Source organism: Ambystoma mexicanum, chromosome 5p, assembly GCF_040938575.1.
Source record: "Ambystoma mexicanum isolate Mex_15411 chromosome 5p, UKY_AmexF1_1, whole genome shotgun sequence".
NCBI classification, from domain to species: Eukaryota; Metazoa; Chordata; class Amphibia; order Caudata; family Ambystomatidae; genus Ambystoma; species Ambystoma mexicanum.
This window is the reverse complement of record NC_090930.1, coordinates 554840345-554858725: the sequence shown is the minus strand read 5'-3', so window position 1 is coordinate 554858725 and position 18381 is coordinate 554840345. Positions and strand designations below refer to the sequence as shown.

At 43.8% G+C, this 18381-nt stretch overlaps 1 protein-coding gene across 1 annotated transcript in view; it reads left to right on the top strand.

Annotated features, from left to right (window-relative positions):
* The window catches only part of TNMD (tenomodulin), a 526836-nt gene that overhangs the window by 240750 nt on the left and 267705 nt on the right, over positions 1-18381 (top strand). Inside the window, exon 4 of the mRNA XM_069612982.1 lies at positions 16458-16559. Coding sequence (XP_069469083.1) covers positions 16458-16559 — 102 coding nt within the window. The remainder of the gene's footprint in view (positions 1-16457; positions 16560-18381) is intronic.

Sequence of the window (18381 nt, the reverse complement as noted above, 5' to 3'; positions counted from 1 at the left end):
ATCTTTTGTCCACTGTGTGGGTGGTTGATGAAATTTCCTTTCCTAACATTGTGGCAGGAATTGCAATTGTTGCAGGGTATGGTGCCCCTGAATTGTTCTTTTATTTGGCTATTTCTCTGGCTGAAATCGGATTTGATCAAATGATCCTTCAATGATCTGCTTTTGTTGTATGCAAACAAGGGTGGTGATGGAAACAATTTTGAGAGTGTTGAATCTTGGGACAATATTTCCTAATTCTTATTGACTATTTTCTTTATTGAGTTACTTTCTTGAGAATAGGTAGTGACATATACCAATTCAGTGTTTGTGGTTTTCTCTTTAGTCATAAGCGACTCAGCTCTTGAAATGTTCTTCACTGTTGTTGCATGCTTAGTTAAAGTCTCATCATCATATCCTCTTTTAATGAATTTGTCTTTAGGTTCTCTTGCCTTCAATTCATATTCACCCTCTTCCGAGATTATCCGTCTGTATCTCAGAAACTGACTTAGTGGGATGCTGGATATTGTTTTTCTTGGGTGGAAGCTGGTCACTAGGAGCAGACTGTTCCTGTCTGTATCTTTCATGAAAATTGTTGTTTCCAATTTATTATCCTTCAGATATATTCAGACATCTAGAAACTCCATGGTGGTCCTGCTGATTTTGTATGTAAATTTGATCCGTGGGGCTAAATTGTTCATAAAGTCAAAACATTCTAGAAGTTCTTTTTCTTCCCATTTCCAGGTGCCGAAGAGATTGTCAATGAATCTCGTGAGGAATTTAAGTCTATCTTTCCATCTTGGGTTGTTGATCACTTGTGTCTCCTCCAAATATGACATATAAATGTTTGCATAACTAGGGGCCATCATGGCCCCCATTGATGTACCTGATATTTGGACAAAATATCTATCTTCAAATGAAAAGAAGTTGTTGATAAGTACCATGGTCAAAAGTTTCATGATAAAAAGATGACTGTTTCTTCTGTATTCAATAGCATCCATTCAACGGCTTCTAGGCCTGCTTGATGTGTAATATTAGTATACAGACTTGTTACATCCATGGAAAATAGGATGCCTGTGTTTACATCAAAAGTTACTTCTTCAAGTTTCTTCAGAAATTGATTTATGTCTTTATGTATGTTGTACATTTTTGAGCCACAGGTTCGATTATTTTATCTGTATATTGTGCAATGGGTTCCAGTAAACTGTTTGCGTCAATTATTGGACGTCCTGGTGGTTCGGTCAAATTCTTATGTATTTTTGGTAAAATGTAGATGACCGGGATCAGTGGATGTGTGTTTGTAAGAAAAGTGTGGTAGGGACAATGATGCGATTGGCGTAAGCAGTCCTGGACGGTCTAGAAGAAGTTTGTCTGATGATCCTTTGGGCTAGATAGGGGGGAGCTAATCCATGCAGCCATTTATGTGTGAGTACCAGTGTTTTAAAGACAATCCTTTCTTTGACCGGTAACCAGTGCACTTGTCTTCTGACACCAGAGATATGTTCCCCATGTGAGATACCCGGTGCGGCCCTTAGTGTGTTATTTTGAGCCAGCTGAAGTTTAGCCAGGTCTTTTTGGGATGTTCCAACAAAAAGGGCATTGCAATAGTCAAGCCTAGAGCCAATGATGGCCCGAGCAATAGTGAGGCAGTTTTCTTGTGATAGGAATAGCCTGACTGCATTGATTAGTTTCGAGTGATAGGCTGCTGACGACGCGATGGCATTAACCTGCCTCTCCATGGTCAGGCTGGGTTCAAGGTATACACCCAGAGTTTTGATTACTTGTGACACAGGGATAGGTATTTTGTCTATAGTGAATGAGCAGTACCGCTTGTCCAATTTACCCAGCGTTATTGTGGATCCAATTAGGAAGAGTTCCGTTTTTTCACTGTTGAGACAAAGCCAATTTTCAGCCATCTACGACTGAATTGTAGAGTAGATGAGGTTGAGGGTGTTCATATCAGAGTGATAGTCACCGGTCAGAGGTATGAGCACCTTGGTGTCATCTGCGTAATTGGTATATGAGATGCCCATGGCGTCAAGGATTTGAAATAGGGGCCTGGTGAAGAGGTTGTAGAGAGTAGGGGCTATGCAGGAACCTTGAGGGACACCACATTTCATTGGGCTGTGAGTAGCGCTCGAGGAATTCGAGAACCCCTTCATCACCTTTGAGAAAATTAACTGTATTGTAAATATAGCCTGGGCCAAAAAAGTCCGTCCTATAAATGCTGCTTCATTAGATCTCACCACTGCCTTTGACCTGGTAGATCAAAGTCTTCTGTGGAAGAAACTATATGACTGGGGATTGCCCTCTGGTTTAGTAAATATTTTGATATATCTACACAAGGACACCTCCATCCAGGTGAGATTAAATAGTGAAAGCATGTTGTCAAGACATATTCATACTCATCATAACCTTGCTGGTGTGGTAATAATGTGCTGCTAATTCCATTTACCAGCATGTTACTGCACCAGCAAAGTACAAGGTTGCCAATGGGGTGGCCAGAATGAAGAGCTGGAGGTAATTCTGCCACCTTACAAGAAAAAATAGGTGTTATAACTGGCACCGGTATTACTGGTGCCGGTAATACTGGCAAATCGCCCATGGAGTCCTATAGAACTCCAGTGAATGGGGATTAACATCACTTACTGGCACTCGTAATCCGACGGTTATTCCACCAGATTGAGTGCTTGTAACATTGTTGCAGGTTACCGGTATCCTCACAATAATACCACTATATATTGGCAACCTCTTAATGAGGGCCATTATTACAACTTCTGGTTGAGGCAAGGGTACATTTTAGCACCATGCCTTTATAATCGGTATGTTGCTGACATTGGAGACATTTTGGAGAAGACAGCTTTTATTACCCCAAGTGTTGGGGTGATTAATCGTGTGTGTCTAGCATAAGCAGATGATTTTATTTTTTTAGACAAAACACTGATAGGTCTGCAGAAGATGATATTGACTTTTGAGAATTAGATGGAATGAAATAAACTCAAAATTAGTCCGGTCATCACTATGGTGATTACTTTTTGTGCTAAGGAAAGGAAGTGCCAGTCCAATTGGCTTATTAAGGGGGACCAACTGGAAATCGCTGAGTGTCTTGTGTATTTAGGGATTCCAATTTTGGCCCATCCCTGCAAAACCTATTATCGAGATCTTTTAACCAACAAAGCGATTTTGTTAGCAGCCCAGTTGAAAAAAATCAATAGCAAATTTGGGAAGTTTACATTTTACCTGTTTTAAACTGTTGTAGTGGGATAGTTGTGCCAAAGATGTTGTATGGCCTTGAAACCCTGCCAGTGTGACTGATGAAGGAGCTAGACCACTATGAAGCCATGATTTGGAGAAGTGTATTTTTTTCCCTTCCCAAGTGTGTTCATCTAGTGGTTATTTGTAGAGAATTGGGATTCCAATCTCTACTGAGTAGATTCCTAAGGAAACAACCGGGGCTTTATCGTAAATGTGTGTGCTTCTAATACGTTGTATGCTCATATTGGCGTGGAGATGTTGAGAGTGGCTGGTCTTCCAACAAGAGCTTCTGTGGATTATTGTTTATAAAAGCTACATAGGGTGGCTGTGACTGAATAAATCTTGATGGGAAACCTTCAAAAGGTTAAAACAGGGTTTGGATTCTAACGAATGAAACATTGGGGAATGTACACCCATTTGGGAATGATACAGAAAAGAGTGTGGCAATCAGAGTTTTATGTTTAACATTATCGGATAGGGATTAAAGAAATATGTATATGCGTTTTAGATTAATTGTTTTGACCACAAAGGAAATTGTGTGTATACGGAGGAAACTTCCCAAGCGGACAGCACTTTGTAGGTTCTGTCAGAACCTGGTACTAAGGGAAGGCTTGAAAAACCTATCACTTTTCTGTCCTGCCCTAAAGTCGCATCGTGTGTTCATTGTTGGCAACTTTGTGCATAGTCTGGCCTGGATAGATGTGGAGGATTTGTGGCTGACAAGGCTGGGGGGTAGGTCTGTTGCCCTAATAATTGCAGTGATTCGATTTTTTTAATTGTCTGAGATATGTTAAAGAGGAGTTTCAAAATGTTAAATGTTATCGATTATAGGTGTTGATTTGATGTGATTGAATGAACTGATTGGATGCATTTATAAAGACTGAGATTTGTGGAAAATTGTAAAGGTTTGTTTTAAACCAAAGACAATAAAGAGAATTGAAATACACAGGCCACGTTAAGGGACTAAAACATGGGTTTCCCCCCATTACCTATTGAATACATTTAGAAAAGGTTCACCTGAAGGGCTACTGCTGAGAGGCCAGGTTTTGCAGGAATGCACTCCACAAAATGTCAGAAGATCTTATGGCACAACGTAACATGATAGCATAAAATAGCACAGGAATGCTTAACAAAACGTCCTAAAGTGACCTAGAAAAATAGTATACCATAACACAACTGATCTATGCGATTGCTTTAAGCAATTAAACAAGCGTGTGGGTGTTTGGGTTTGCACTCCTAGTTCCCAAATTGGTGCATAAGGAGTGGAAGGAAGCCTCCTCCCACACAGCGAATGTTGCAGTGGCCATCACATGAAGCATGCCAACATGCCCTGTCCAGTTAGCTGGGGCTCACAAATAAAGTGTTGCATGCCGGGACCATGCTGGCACAGTGCCAGGCTGACAATCACAAAGCAAGACCAATTCACCGCAATGTGTTAACGGAATTAGTTTTAATTATTGGTGTGGCGAAGGGCAGACATCTGCAGAAAATTGTGAAGGGCAGATCAGGCATTGGGTCTGTTGTTGCATTTGAGTAGTTGCTGCCTGATATGTCTTTAGATGGAGGTTAAATGAGTTCGAGTTCTTGGAAGTTTGGTTTTGAACAGGAAATTAACATGGGAAAAGGCCATCCTTGCCGACTGGTGGACAGGGTGGCATTGGGGATAGGCCTCGGGTCAACAGCAGGCAGGACTTACTTAGGTAGATAATAGGCCCGAGGGTAGGCTGAATTGGGAAAGGAAAGAGAGCAAGTATGGGAACAGCTATGCTTAGCAGAAGAGAAGGTCAACATTGGTCAATGGTCTGGAAGAGCTGGCAGAGACATGGGTGATCAGATGGGAGGAGATTGAGTGGTCATAGAGGATGGCTTGATGTAGTGGGAGCTGGGTGGTACAGATACATCACTGTTTATCAATTGTTTTGAGCAGTTTCGTTTGAAAGCCTTTTGGGCGGAGGGTACAAATTCTTTGATTTTAAATATTCCTTCCTCAAAATGTGACCTTTTCACAAACCAAGCAGAGAATCAATAGTGGCATTAGAGGATTTGACTCTGGCAGGTCTCGACAATGTGGCTTCATGCAAAGCTATGTTATGTTAGGTTATGCTGTATTAATAAATTGTAACTTCTGCCAGTTCGTGTTTGAAAGAGAGGAGGGTTTGGTGGACAAACCGTGTAGCTGTGTTTATCTCAGTTTAGGATTTTGTATTTGTTTTTTTGTGTTTTTTGTGCTGCTGAATGCTGGGATGAGTTAACACTCAAACATGTGTTACAATTAAAAACAGTTTTAATTGGAGAAGGTTCATCGCAATGCATCCGCTCCAAAGATGAGATATATGGAGAAGGTGTAGGTGTAGTGTTTTGTTTATTAAATCCCATAAACCAAACTAGTCATATGCAATTTTCACTGCTACTTATATAGTTTTGAGTGAGAATGTTAGTAGGTGATTTGCATAGATTTCACATCAACATATTATTATTAGTGATGTTCTTGGCAATAGAAGAGAGAAAGATTGGCAGTTTGTGGTCTCCTAGTGATGAAAGATGTCTTGGATTCTGTAGCAAGCACACTTTTAGTCTGCTCGTGTGAGGGATTTGACCATCCGCACAGTGGGTGGGCGCTCACCTGGGGTTTTCTGAAATGTTAAATATAATTGAATGATGGTAGATCAACCTCCAAAAAAGGTGTGGGGCTAATCTGCACACATTTTCCTATTCTCACTGCACAACATGCACATAGTCCTGTGTACTCTGGGTGGACAAAGCCTACAAGAGCAGTCCGCCTTGTCATATTTAGTTGGTATATGACAGCCCAGAGTACACCATGACATTTCAGATGGGGGTGGGGGGTAAAAACTTCCTCCTGCCATGAACAGCCTAATTAACTAAGAAAGCATCCATGGATCCACCCTGTCCTTTTGTTTAGCTCTGTAGATGGTGGCAGCAATTACCATAATTAAGATACTAGAGTGTACTTGAAACAGGCCCACATGGGGCATGGCTGCAGGGGTTTACAAAGGAGAGAAGACCCCCAACAAACTTTCAGAGGCACTGTGTTAACCTGAAGCCAGCTCCCGTCCTCAGTATTGCTTTGACAGTGAAATGTCATGTCTGGACTGTGTATATTACAGTAGCCATCCCCATTCAGAAGGCATGAGTATGTGGATTGACTGTGCCAGAAAGTCTGTTGTGCTGCAACTTCAAGGGAGGCCTGCCGCTTTAATCAGGAACCACAGAGAGCTCCTTTGACCAGCGAGACTCTTTGATCCACAACAGATAGGAAGATGGGTGGGACTTACTATTACATGTTTTCACCCTTTCATCTTTTCTTCTTGCAAAGCACTCTGGTTATGACCTCATGCATACAGGAGATTGCTGGTGGGGACCCAGGATTGGTTCATTAAGGTAGGCTTAGCCTATACCAATCCCTGTAGTCCATGTGGCTTTAAAAGAGGGTTGGGCCCCTCTATTGGCCAGATCATCTGAAGACTTCACAAGGAGTAAAGAAGAATTCAGTGCTGGACGTTGGCTGAAAGTAGTCTGCCTTACATCTTCCACCAGTGAAGGAAGGCCAGGAACTCCAAGAGGGAATCAAAATACCCACCCAAAACATCTCCCAGGGAACAGAGGGTGAAACGAATGCAGAGGACCCTCCAGCAGCCCCAGAACTGGTAAACAGCCAGCACACAGCGTGCCCTGCCTGGCTCTGCAGCAAGCTTCCCAGGTGGGAAGTGCCAAAGAGTCTCTGAACCCAACCAAGGACAAGGCAGCTGCCTGCAACACTCTCCTCAGCATTGGGAGGTCCGCCTTAAAGGACGACATGAGCCCAGTGAAGAAGTTAGGAGGGATGCATCGACAAGCATCTACCATCATCTGCCTTAAAGGACATTTTCAAGCCAGTTGAGCCCCTTGGGCTGCAACTGACTGCACCGCTACCTGTTGTCACACTGCAGTCACTAAAGCCGTCGAGGACACCTCGACCAGTGCTTCAGAACCGCCAACCAGTACTGAGACAATGATTCCTGACCCTGAGCCACTGTTTAGGCCAGCCTGCAGCCGTCCGTCCAGCCTTGCTCGCCGAACTGCCTGCTACTTGATATCCACAGCTGCCTCCCATCTTGAACTCTGTCACAGAAGCTGCAAGATGCCCTGAAACTGACTCGACCCTGTTGAGCATCAAAAAATTCTACAGCACCATGTACATTAAGGATCTGTCTCCCTGGTCCTTCTACGAAGGCCCCTAGTGACATTTTACGACCCCTTGCTCCCTTTGTTTTGAAATCAAGTATCCTTGAACTATTCTGATGAATTACTATACCGACTACCCACCTGTCAGTATCCAGAGTGCATACCATTTCCTTCTTTTAAACTGTCTGTCCTCTGCATTCCTTTATAGGGTGGGTTGAATTTTGTAGTATGCTAGAACTGTCTGTTGTAATAATAATAAAGTAGATAGTTGTATACAACCTTCACTGGACATTCCCTTTTATCATTGGGTAATAATTGTATTTTCACCGTGTTGCAACTGACCAACGATCCACGACCTTTAAAAGAAAGGAGATAAGCCTGCCATTCCATCTACGTTACCAAAATTTGGCAAGGAGGTTTATAATTTGCTTATGTTTCCAATCTGTTCGGGTTCCTTCTGGTGTACTAGAGGTGTGGGGCTGATTGATGGTTTAGAAACCGATATTCATCCCTGAACCACTGGTACTCAGGAAGCTGATTTCTCACAGCTGGTTGTGGTTAACCTCATGGTATATTCCCATTTGTAGTCCGGTAGTGCGCAGTGTCTTTGAGTGGTGTGTGTGACTGGAAAGTGGGATTGTCTATTGGGTGTTTTGTTTGGAGGAATCTCACGAGTGTTCTGAGTTATGGGTGAAGTCTGGATGTGCATGTCTTGTGCAGGGTCTTTGCTGCCTCAGTGTTCTAATGTAGAATAGGAGTCGCCAGGGTCCGTTAAAACCAGAAATCCCTTTGGAAAGTGCCAAGGTCTTTGATCTTGCAACAACCCCCATTCTGTGCTGGCTGAGGGTGTGGGGTGCGGCATCAGGGGTTTGGATGTATTGGGTACCCCAAACACTGAAGAAGCATTTAGCTATTTAGAAGTTCTCTACTAAATGCCCCTGATTAAACAGTAGAAAATAAAGTGCATTGCTATTGCAATGGAATGTTAGACAGGTTCATTTGGATGCTTTGTTTAAAAGTAACGTTTCCCTTTATGCGTCTCGTTGGACGGAACTATAGCAAGAATTGTGGTTGATGGAGTATTGTGAAAGGCTGAGCATGTTGATTTATACTGTGTTCCGCATTGCAGGCAGGGGTGGAAAGCCTGGGATGGAATCAGTCTACTGACCAGAAGCACGTCTATAAGGAAAAGTGTGACCGGTGATTCAAAAATTCTGTATGATTTCTATCACTTGGATACCAATGTACACTTTCCTGTGAAGAGTTTTCAAAATAACCTGCTGCCCAACAAAAAGGAATGGAGCAATTTAGCTGAAAATACATTCGAGGGTCATTCATGTGAGGCTTTGCAAGTAAATGGCAAATAACTGTGCGTGTGTTTGATGCAGAAATCTCCAAGCTTTGTTATTTATTGTATGTGTGTGTTTTTTTATCGGTCCTCGCTGGTAATGAGAATTCTACAGAGAAGGATTTTAAGATGTTTAGAGTGGTTTGCACAGATGTGTGTCTGGAATATCAAACAAAGCATTTGCAAGAGTACAAAGGAGAGGGTGTACATAAAATATCACTGTTAACTCTTTCAGGACTCAATGCAGGCTCTCTCTACAAACCCCTACCTTGCCCATGTCTCAGATGGCCTCATGAACACACAAACTCTTGAAGAAAGTTCAAGGGGTTTTATTTCAAAATTAGGAAAGGGGCTTAACAAGGGCAGTCCCTCTCTCTCTCTTCTACCGACGAGCCATTCCCTCCCTAGGGCAGCCATCCCTCAAACTGGGGATAGGCACTAACAAACAGGAACCACTAGTATTTAAGCGTTTTTCTACCTAGTAGTGATGGCCTAAAGGCAACCTTCTTTTTGCTCTATCTCCCCCTGGAAACAATGTAGGTGGTCCATGACCTAAGTTCCCAGATAGAGTGCAATGCAGCGTAAAGACATGTGTTTTTCAGACACTTTGGTCCCACTTGATCCTTACCTTCCAAACCTATGTACTCCTCTCCCTATGGCTATCTGTGTCTCCTGTCCTCCTCCTACTCTCCCCACTACTTCTCCAACCACTATCTTTCCTCTCTCTCCATCACACTTCCTCTTCTCTCCCTTTGATGTTCCTTCCTCTCTACTACCTACCTCCAGCCTCTGTTCTTACTCTCTACTACTCCTTCTCTCCATCCTTCACACTGTTGCTGCTCTCCTCTCTCCACACTACTGCTACTCTCCACACTACAACTATTCTACCTCTCTACACTACTAAAAGTCTGCCCTACATCAACACCTTCTTCAACAGCTCTCTCACTCGTGTTCTAATTCACCTGATGCTCTACTCGTCTCACTCTTACTCCTTGCACTCGCATACAAACCCAATGGCACTTTCTCCCACCAACAAATACTTTAATGTGCACACTCCTTGAGCAGTTCGCCACAATCTTCTGCACCGTCCTCCCTCTGCCTGGTCTCTTGGTCCTCTTCCCCTCCTTTGACCTCGAATAACTAATCCACACCTTCCTGTTTCCTGTTCCCATTTGTATCCTACCCCTTCCCTTTTATTGCCTGTCTTCCTTACCTAGTTCCTGGGCCAACTGCTGCTTTCCTTTCCACAAGGGAGGTGTTACAGGAGAAAACATTCAAATGGGGTCTTAAGCCATACCCGGTTATCAAATTGACAAGGGGGGTCCTGGGAGTCCCTCTGCCAGACATTAGTCCTGGTTGCGAGAGACTTACCCAGAGTCTTTAGCTCACTATCTTTCACAGAGAAGAAATATCCTAAACATATCAGTATTTGTCCTGCCCTGGGGCAGTCCAGCACTGAAATGCTAGGCAATTCTCCTCTGAACAAGAGAACCAACAGCATCCCCAGACACGTGTTTCGGTCTGGTTGGACCTCATCAGTAGGGAGGAGCTGTGCCTCTCTAAGAATAGTGAGCAAGGGGTCCACGTCTGGATTCCCCTAGTAACTTAGGGTGAGACCCAAAGTTACTTGCATATGCAAATTAACAAGGGGGGTCCTGAGAGTCCCTCTGCCAGACATTAGTCCTGGTTGTGAGAGACTTACCCAGAGTCTTTAGCTCACTATCTTTCACAGAGAAGAAATATCCAGACGTGGACCCCTTGCTCACTATTCTTAGAGAGGCACAGCTCCTCCCTACTGATGAGGTCCAACCAAACCGAAACACGTGTCTGGGGATGCTGTTGGTACTCTTGTTCAGAGGAGAATTGCCTAGCATTTCGGTGCTGGACTACCCCAGGGCAGGACAAAGACTGATATGTTTGGGATATTTCTTTTCTGTGAAAGATAGTGAGCTAAAGACTCTGGGTAAGTCTCTCGTAACCAGGACTAATGTCTGGCAGAGAGACTCCCAGGACCCCCCTTGTCAATTTGCATATTTAAGTAACTTTGGGTCTCACACTAAGTTACTAGGGGAATCAAGACGTGGACCCCTTGCTCACTATTCTTAGAGAGGCACAGCTCCTCCCTACTGATGAGGTCCAACCAGACCGAAACACGTGTCTGGGGATGCTGTTGGTACTCTTGTTCAGAGGAAAATGGCCTAGCATTTCGGTGCTGGACTGCCCCAAGGCAGGACAAAGACTGATATGTTTGGGATATTTCTTCTCTGTGAAAGCTAGTGAGCTAACGACTCTGGGTAAGTCTCTCAGTAACCAGGACTAATGTCTGTCAGAGAGACTCCCAGGACCCCCCCTTGTCAATTTGCATATTTAAGTAACTTTGGGTCTCACCCTAAGTTACTACGGGAATCCAGACGTGGACCCCTTGCTCACTATTCTTAGAGAGGCACAGCTCCTCCCTACTGATGAGGTCCGACCAGACCGAAACACGTGTCTGGGGATGCTGTTGGTACTCTTGTTCAGAGGAGAATTGCCTAGCATTTCGGTGCTGGACTGCCCCAGGGCAGGACAAAGACTGATATGTTTGGGATATTTCTTCTCTGTGAAAGATAGTGAGCTAAAAACTCTGGGTAAGTCTCTCGTAACCAGGACTAATGTCTGGCAGAGAGACTCCCAGAACCCCCCTTGTCAATTTGCATATTTAAGTAACTTTGGGTCTCACCCTAAGTTACTAGGGGAATGCAGAAGTGGACCCCTTGCTCACTATTCTTAGAGATGCACAGCTCCTCCCTACTGATGAGGTCCAACCAGACCGAAACATGTGTCTGGGGATGCTGTTGGTACTCTTGTTCAGAGGAGAATTGCCTAGCATTTCGGTGCTGGACTGCCCCAGGGCAGGACAAAGACTGATATGTTTGGGATATTTCTTCTCTGTGAAAGATAGTGAGCTAAAGACTCTGGGTAAGTCTCTCGTAACCAGGACTAATGTCTGGCAGAGAGCTCCCAGGCCCCCCCTTGTCAATTTGCATATTTAAGTAACTTTGGGTCTCACCCTAAGTTACTACGGGAATCCAGACGTGGACCCCTTGCTCACTATTCTTAGAGAGGCACAGCTCCTCCCTACTGATGAGGTCCAACCAGACCGAAACACGTGTCTTGGGATGCTGTTGGTACTCTTGTTCAGAGGAGAATTGCCTAGCATTTCGGTGCTGGACTGCCCCAGGGCAGGACAAAGACTGATATGTTTGGGATATTTCTTCTCTGTGAAAGATAGTGAGCTAAAGACTCTGGGTAAGTCTCTCGTAACCAGGACTAATGTCTGGCAGAGAGACTCCCAGAACCCCCCTTGTCAATTTGCATATTTAAGTAACTTTCGATCTCACCCTAAGTTACTAGGGGAATGCAGAAGTGGACCCCTTGCTCACTATTCTTAGAGAGGCACAGCTCCTTCCTACTGATGAGGTCCAACCAGACCGAAACACGTGTCTGGGGATGCTGTTGGTATTCTTGTTCAGAGGAGAATTGGCTAGCATTTCGGTGCTGGACTGCCCCAAGGCAGGACAAAGACTGATATGTTTAGGATACTTCTTCTCTGTGAAAGATAGTGAGCTAAAGACTCTGGGTAAGTCTCTCAGTAACCAGGACTAATGTCTGGCAGAGAGACTCACAGGACCCCCCTTGTCAATTTGCATATTTAAGTAACTTTGGGTCTCACCCTAAGTTACTAGGGGAATCCAGACGTGGACCCCTTGCTCACTATTCTTAGAGAGGCACAGCTCTTCCCTACTGATGAGGTCCAACCAGACCGAAACACGTGTCTGGGGATGCTGTTGGTACTCTTGTTCAGAGGAGAATTGCCTAGCATTTCAGTGCTGGACTGCCCCAGGGCAGGACAAAGACTGATAGGTTTGGGATATTTCTTCTCTGTGAAAGATAGTGAGCTAAACACTCTGGGTAAGTCTCTCGTAACCAGGACTAATGTCTGGCAGAGACACTCCCAGAACCCCCCTTGTCAATTTGCATACCCCGTTATCATACATGGGTCTGCCAGCTCTAGGAAATGGTGGCTCGCTGAATATTGAATCTAATTCAATATCCCAATTAATGTGAAGGCTTTCTGGCAGGTTTGGGATACCGATTTGGAAAGGGGACCGCTCTGCGGCCCCGTCACAGGTAAGTATATTGGCCCTCATTACAAGTTGGCTGGTATTCCGGCAGTAAATCTGCCGGAATATCGCCCAATGGAATTACTGTTATCGCCACTTGGTCTGGCGGATTTACTGCCGGATTACAAGTGGTGGTGGCGGTGTTAGTCCCCATTAATTTGGAGTCCACACTTTTTTCTCTGTTTGGTTGTGGAGCAGATTGCTCTGCGTCCCAGCTGCTCCTCGCTGTCTCTTTCTCAGTGAGGTTGCCCACTGGCTCTCCCACCACTAAGCATGCTGGTGCATGAATTCTTACAGGACAAGAAAGACACTGGCCAGCATTGTGCAGTACAGGCATTGGGTGATCGACAGTGATACACATTTCAAACATGCATAAACAGGTAGATGGGACAGGGACTGAGGTCCTGGCAACTTCTATACCTCATTTCAGAAGCAGGTCTAGCTCTGGTGAGCACCTTGGTAGGCCTCTGACCCAGGTTGAGAGGCGTCCCCATCCGTCTTGACAAGGTCATGTCTCTGACCCTGTCACACCCTATACAGATAACTCGCTGTATCCTTGAACATTTTAGTGGCCCGTTATCCATTACATACTTAATCAAACATTGTCCTTCTGATCTCAAACGTTTTGCCCTGTGTAAGCGCTTGAATGTGCTGCCTACCAGGGAGTTTATTGGGTCTTGGCCTAAACTTCCCTATATGGAAAGACTGTCGCATATGCCACATTGAGGTAGAAACATGTCGTCATGTTCTCACAAGTTGTAAGTCTGTGGAATCTTATTACACACATGGATATGCAAACTTCACTATCAACTTAGATGACTGCTCAGGTGACCAATTGTGGACTAACTTGTACGGTGCAACATCATTGGTTGTGGTGGCAGCAGCATAACACATATGGAAAGAAGTATTGACGAAGGTTAAAAAGTTCTAATAATAAGTGCGGTAGTATGATAGATAAATACTGGATGGTCAAAATGTAGTGCAAGGCAATTATTAATATGGAAAACATCAGAAAAATAAATGTATGAAATGATTAGCAACAGTTTTTATATAAAAACATGTTGTATTGATTACTGTGTAACTGTTCTTTTTTCTTATATGTCTTTTAGATGTTTTTTTGTATGTGTGCTTTAAGTTTCTTTGTATGGAACTAAATGCACAATAAATAAAATAATAAAATAAAAAGTTATCCTTGAATTTGCAGATTTGTTTCTGAATTATTTTTCATGATAAACATATTTAAAAATAAATAGTACAGCGAGTAGAGTGCTCGCTTTGACATCTGTGCAGAGCCTGCAAACGCAGGTTCGAATCCCGGAGGTGCCAAACTCAGCCTTTCATCCTTCCGACCACACACCGTGGGTAATAATAAGCAGCCCTCAGATACCTGCGGGTTTGTAGCGCTATATAAATGCCAAATTATTATTATTATTTGTGTTTTATTATCCAACCTTAAGAGACCAGCCAGTTTTGGGGTATCTAAAACTGGGGGAACAGCCACGGCTGGGGAGTATAATCCAAGGGATTTGTAACAAATGTTCCATTCAGAGACGAGGGCTATTCAAATCTGAGAGGACATACAGGGCTTCTGGGGCAATCCACAGGTGCAGGACCATGTAGAGCTGAGGTGCACTATAGGGCGGTGGTCGAAGCTAGGGTGGGATGCATGAAGAACTGATGGGAGTCCATGGGTGCTTGGTTAGTAGGCCACTAACGTCTTGGAGGCATAGGTGAATTAGATGTCACTCTGAACTTAGTGGGCTAGAGGTGTTTTTTTAAGATAATTAAGGGCTGAGGAGATACCCATAAGTATTTGGGTATCTAGAGGTGAGGGGCATCTAGCGTTGTTGCAGTGATGTATTATAAACTGAGGTCCATTGCATCCCTCATTTCTCACTAATGCACTTCCGTGTTTGTGTTATTGGGCAGTGGCCAGTCTGATGGGGCACTAATAGCATTGATTTATTTTTTAAAACCACATGCAGTACATCAGACTAATAAAAATGACAATCGTGCCAGGAGCAAATAGCTATGACCAGGGCAAACACTGAAATTGATATTGCACTAGATTGGTCCATTATAAATCCTGCTGGAAACTGGTATATCTGAAATGAAGAGTGAACTACACTGACCTATCTGAAAAATATTCAGCACACTTTCTCTGTCTGAACTTAATGACGCACTTGACCGGTCAATATCGCAAACTCCAATAGGGTGCCCATTATACAATTGCACGGATTGGTCCTTCTGAAAACTAGGGCAAGCGGCTACTCACAGACCAATTGCCCTTTGCCTGCAGCCTTACCCTGCAGACCAGAACAGACAGCTGTTCATAGACAGACCACCCTAAATGAAAGCTGAACTAGCCACTGAGAGTCCTTTCTCATTAATAGTACACATACCTGCTTCTCTCCTCTTTCCAATTCCCTTCACTTACACCGCTAGTTATTGGGCTCCTCAATTAATTGCTCTATTTCTCTTAAACTAAATCTGATCCCCATGAGACTGGACCCAGCCAATGGCATGTAAAAGCAACTCGAGGATGCTTGCCTTCCTTATCATTGAGCCCAGGAGTAGGCAGAACAAGCAGACAACACTGACGCTCAGGAAAATATACCATGGAAAGGGGAAGGAAATTAAGCCTTCTTACATTGGCATGTTTTGTAAATAACTGAGAGCGAGACATGGTTTGCCATTACGTGAAATAAACTGGAAAGGTTGATGATGGGCTCTAGCTATAAATTAAAGTACCTCAAAGTACAAAAATAGTTTTGTTAAATGACTCACTAGGTGGCTCAAAATAGAAGATTATCAGACTAGCTTACTGCTGTGATTCAAAGTAGCAGTAGACAGAGCAACATTGTTAGAAGACCAATTACGAGACAATAGAGCTGCAAGGCTTTCAAAGAAATGAAATAATACTTATTTTAGCCAATTATCATAGGGCTCACAGAGAGGATTAATTCGCCATAAAATGAGTCGGAGGGTGGTCCCTAGTATCGGTCAACATACCATATTCCTAGCAGCCAAGATTACTAATTTGACAGCACCTATTGTACATCAGAGTATGTCCTTTCGTCTTACGTATGTTTGCATGTAAATAAGAGTAAATTGTTATTTTATCATGTAGTATGCCACATGTCGACCAATGTCACCTGTTTTGAACAAAGATTCTGTGGGAATATATTTTAAAAATAATACACATTCTACATACTGCAGCATGCTGATCTAAGATACATCTGTTTTCTTTCCTAGAATTTCCATATCACAGGATAACAATTGCAAAACAAATGTGGACTTTTTAACCTTGACCGTAGCTGCAAATTAAGTCACAGCATTAACTTTTTCTGCAATTAAGCTCCTGGATTAATGAAGTTACATATTCTTATCAGTTTCGAATTAGTCATTGATTCTGTGTAAACGAAATCAGCAATGGCTGCATGCTTGCAAAGAGGACCATTGGGGGATTGCTGTCAACTGGTGCTACATATGTCACTGTTTTCAGTTAATTATCTTTCTGTTTGCTTTAGGGGCTCACTGGAATCTTCTTGGTTGGACTCCAGAAATGTTTCATCAAAACTCAGAGCAAAGACCTCCCTGAAGTCTCCAGTGATGAGACTGAGCAACTTGAGGTATGAGGACTACATGTATATCCATCCGTTTTGTAGGACATAAAATGATAATAGAAACATCACAAAGTCTGCTTTTAAGTTTCTGCCTGACCCTGAATAAATGTGTTTGGCGACACTACAGAGGGGAAGTTCACAGAAAATGAATCAACAGCATTACAGGGAGTACACATATATTATTGCATCAACGGCATAACAGTTCATATATTCGGATGGGATGTGTGAGCTAAGTTGAGGATGCCATATTCAGGAAGCGGGCCATAAGTGTATACATTCAAGAGAGAGACTGCAGGCCTCTCTAGAAGCATGGAGGTAAATTAAAAAAGAGGTGGCAGCTGTATTGCCTCCTGTGTTTTCAGCCCACCTGATTAAGGACCTGATTAATGTAATTTATTGCAGGGAAAATTGGGACTTTGCACGCCATTCTGCACGCAAAACCCCATTGACTATGTAGGACTTTTCCGAAACTTAAAACTTAAAACGCGGCACGTCTCTGTGAGCGGTCGAGCGCCTTGTGCGAGTGATCCATCCGCCACATGACAGCAGGCGTAAACTTCAACACGCATAAGATCCAATACTTATAAAGTATGCAATGCACACCAAACTAACGTCTACAGCCACGATGAACCCAGCAATATCAGGAGCTATCCTGCACGGACACTGCAGGAGGAGAAGGATGCCCAGGGCCTGGATCTTCACACAATGCAACAGGCTGTTTGGGATGCAGGATGACCAGGTATATGCTAGGTACAAGTCCCCCGGCTCCATTTCTTTGCAACTGGTTCCTTCAAGCGAACCACAGCAAAAGGTGATGGGATATCGCAGGCCACACAATCCTGCTGTATGCACCAGGTATTGCCATGCATAACAGGACATGCATGGGTGCGTAGGCACATATATATGCCCCCAACGCTGGTGGAAAGGCAGACAGTGTTCCAGGAATTCTATGCAGTAGTACACCTCCCCCATGTAGTAGGTGCAATTGACTGCACACATGTTGCGCTATGGCTCCCCCAATTGACGGAGCACATATACTGGAGTCGAAAGCACTGGCACTCTATTAATGTGCAGGTAGTTGCGTGATGCTAATGGAATTATCATGGAAGTGTATGCAAAATTTCTGGGCAGCACACATGATCGCTGCGTCTTCCACCAGTCACCACTGCACCAGGCCCTGGCATCTGGAAAACATGGCAATGCATGGCTCATCAGTGAGTATGAACTGTCATGCACATGCATGCATGTGTCAACATAAGCTGACAATACATGCCAATAACAACCATGTACACATTTTCAGGGGACATTGCTTACCTGCTGTCACTATTCTTGATGACACCAATCCGGAATCCTGCGACACCAGCTGAGGTGAGATATTATACCACACATGTAGACACTAGGGCCATAGTGGAGTGCACATCACTTGATGGGATTTTGCCATATGCACCACCAGTAGTATGTAAAATCATAATGGCAGCATGTGTACTGCACCATGTCGCCACACCACGTGGCATACCAGTGTAAATGCAGGTGGGACACTGCCCGCACCCGCATGCACCACCCTTGCCCTTGGTTGGTGCAAGCATACTTCACTTAAAAACCTGCCCCTGTGGAGCACACACAGTGAGCCCACATCCCATGTTCCATTCAATGATCAATTGAGGCGTTTCCTCCGTGCCCATAACAACGCCCTGAGAATGTGTATCTGGGAGAGACAAATTGTGTTTGTCCATTACACATAAAACAACATGCACAAACAGTGCCCCAGATAAGATTTGTAGGTGGGAGTATTGCACTCTCTATTTTTCAAAGTTGGGAGTAAAATGAT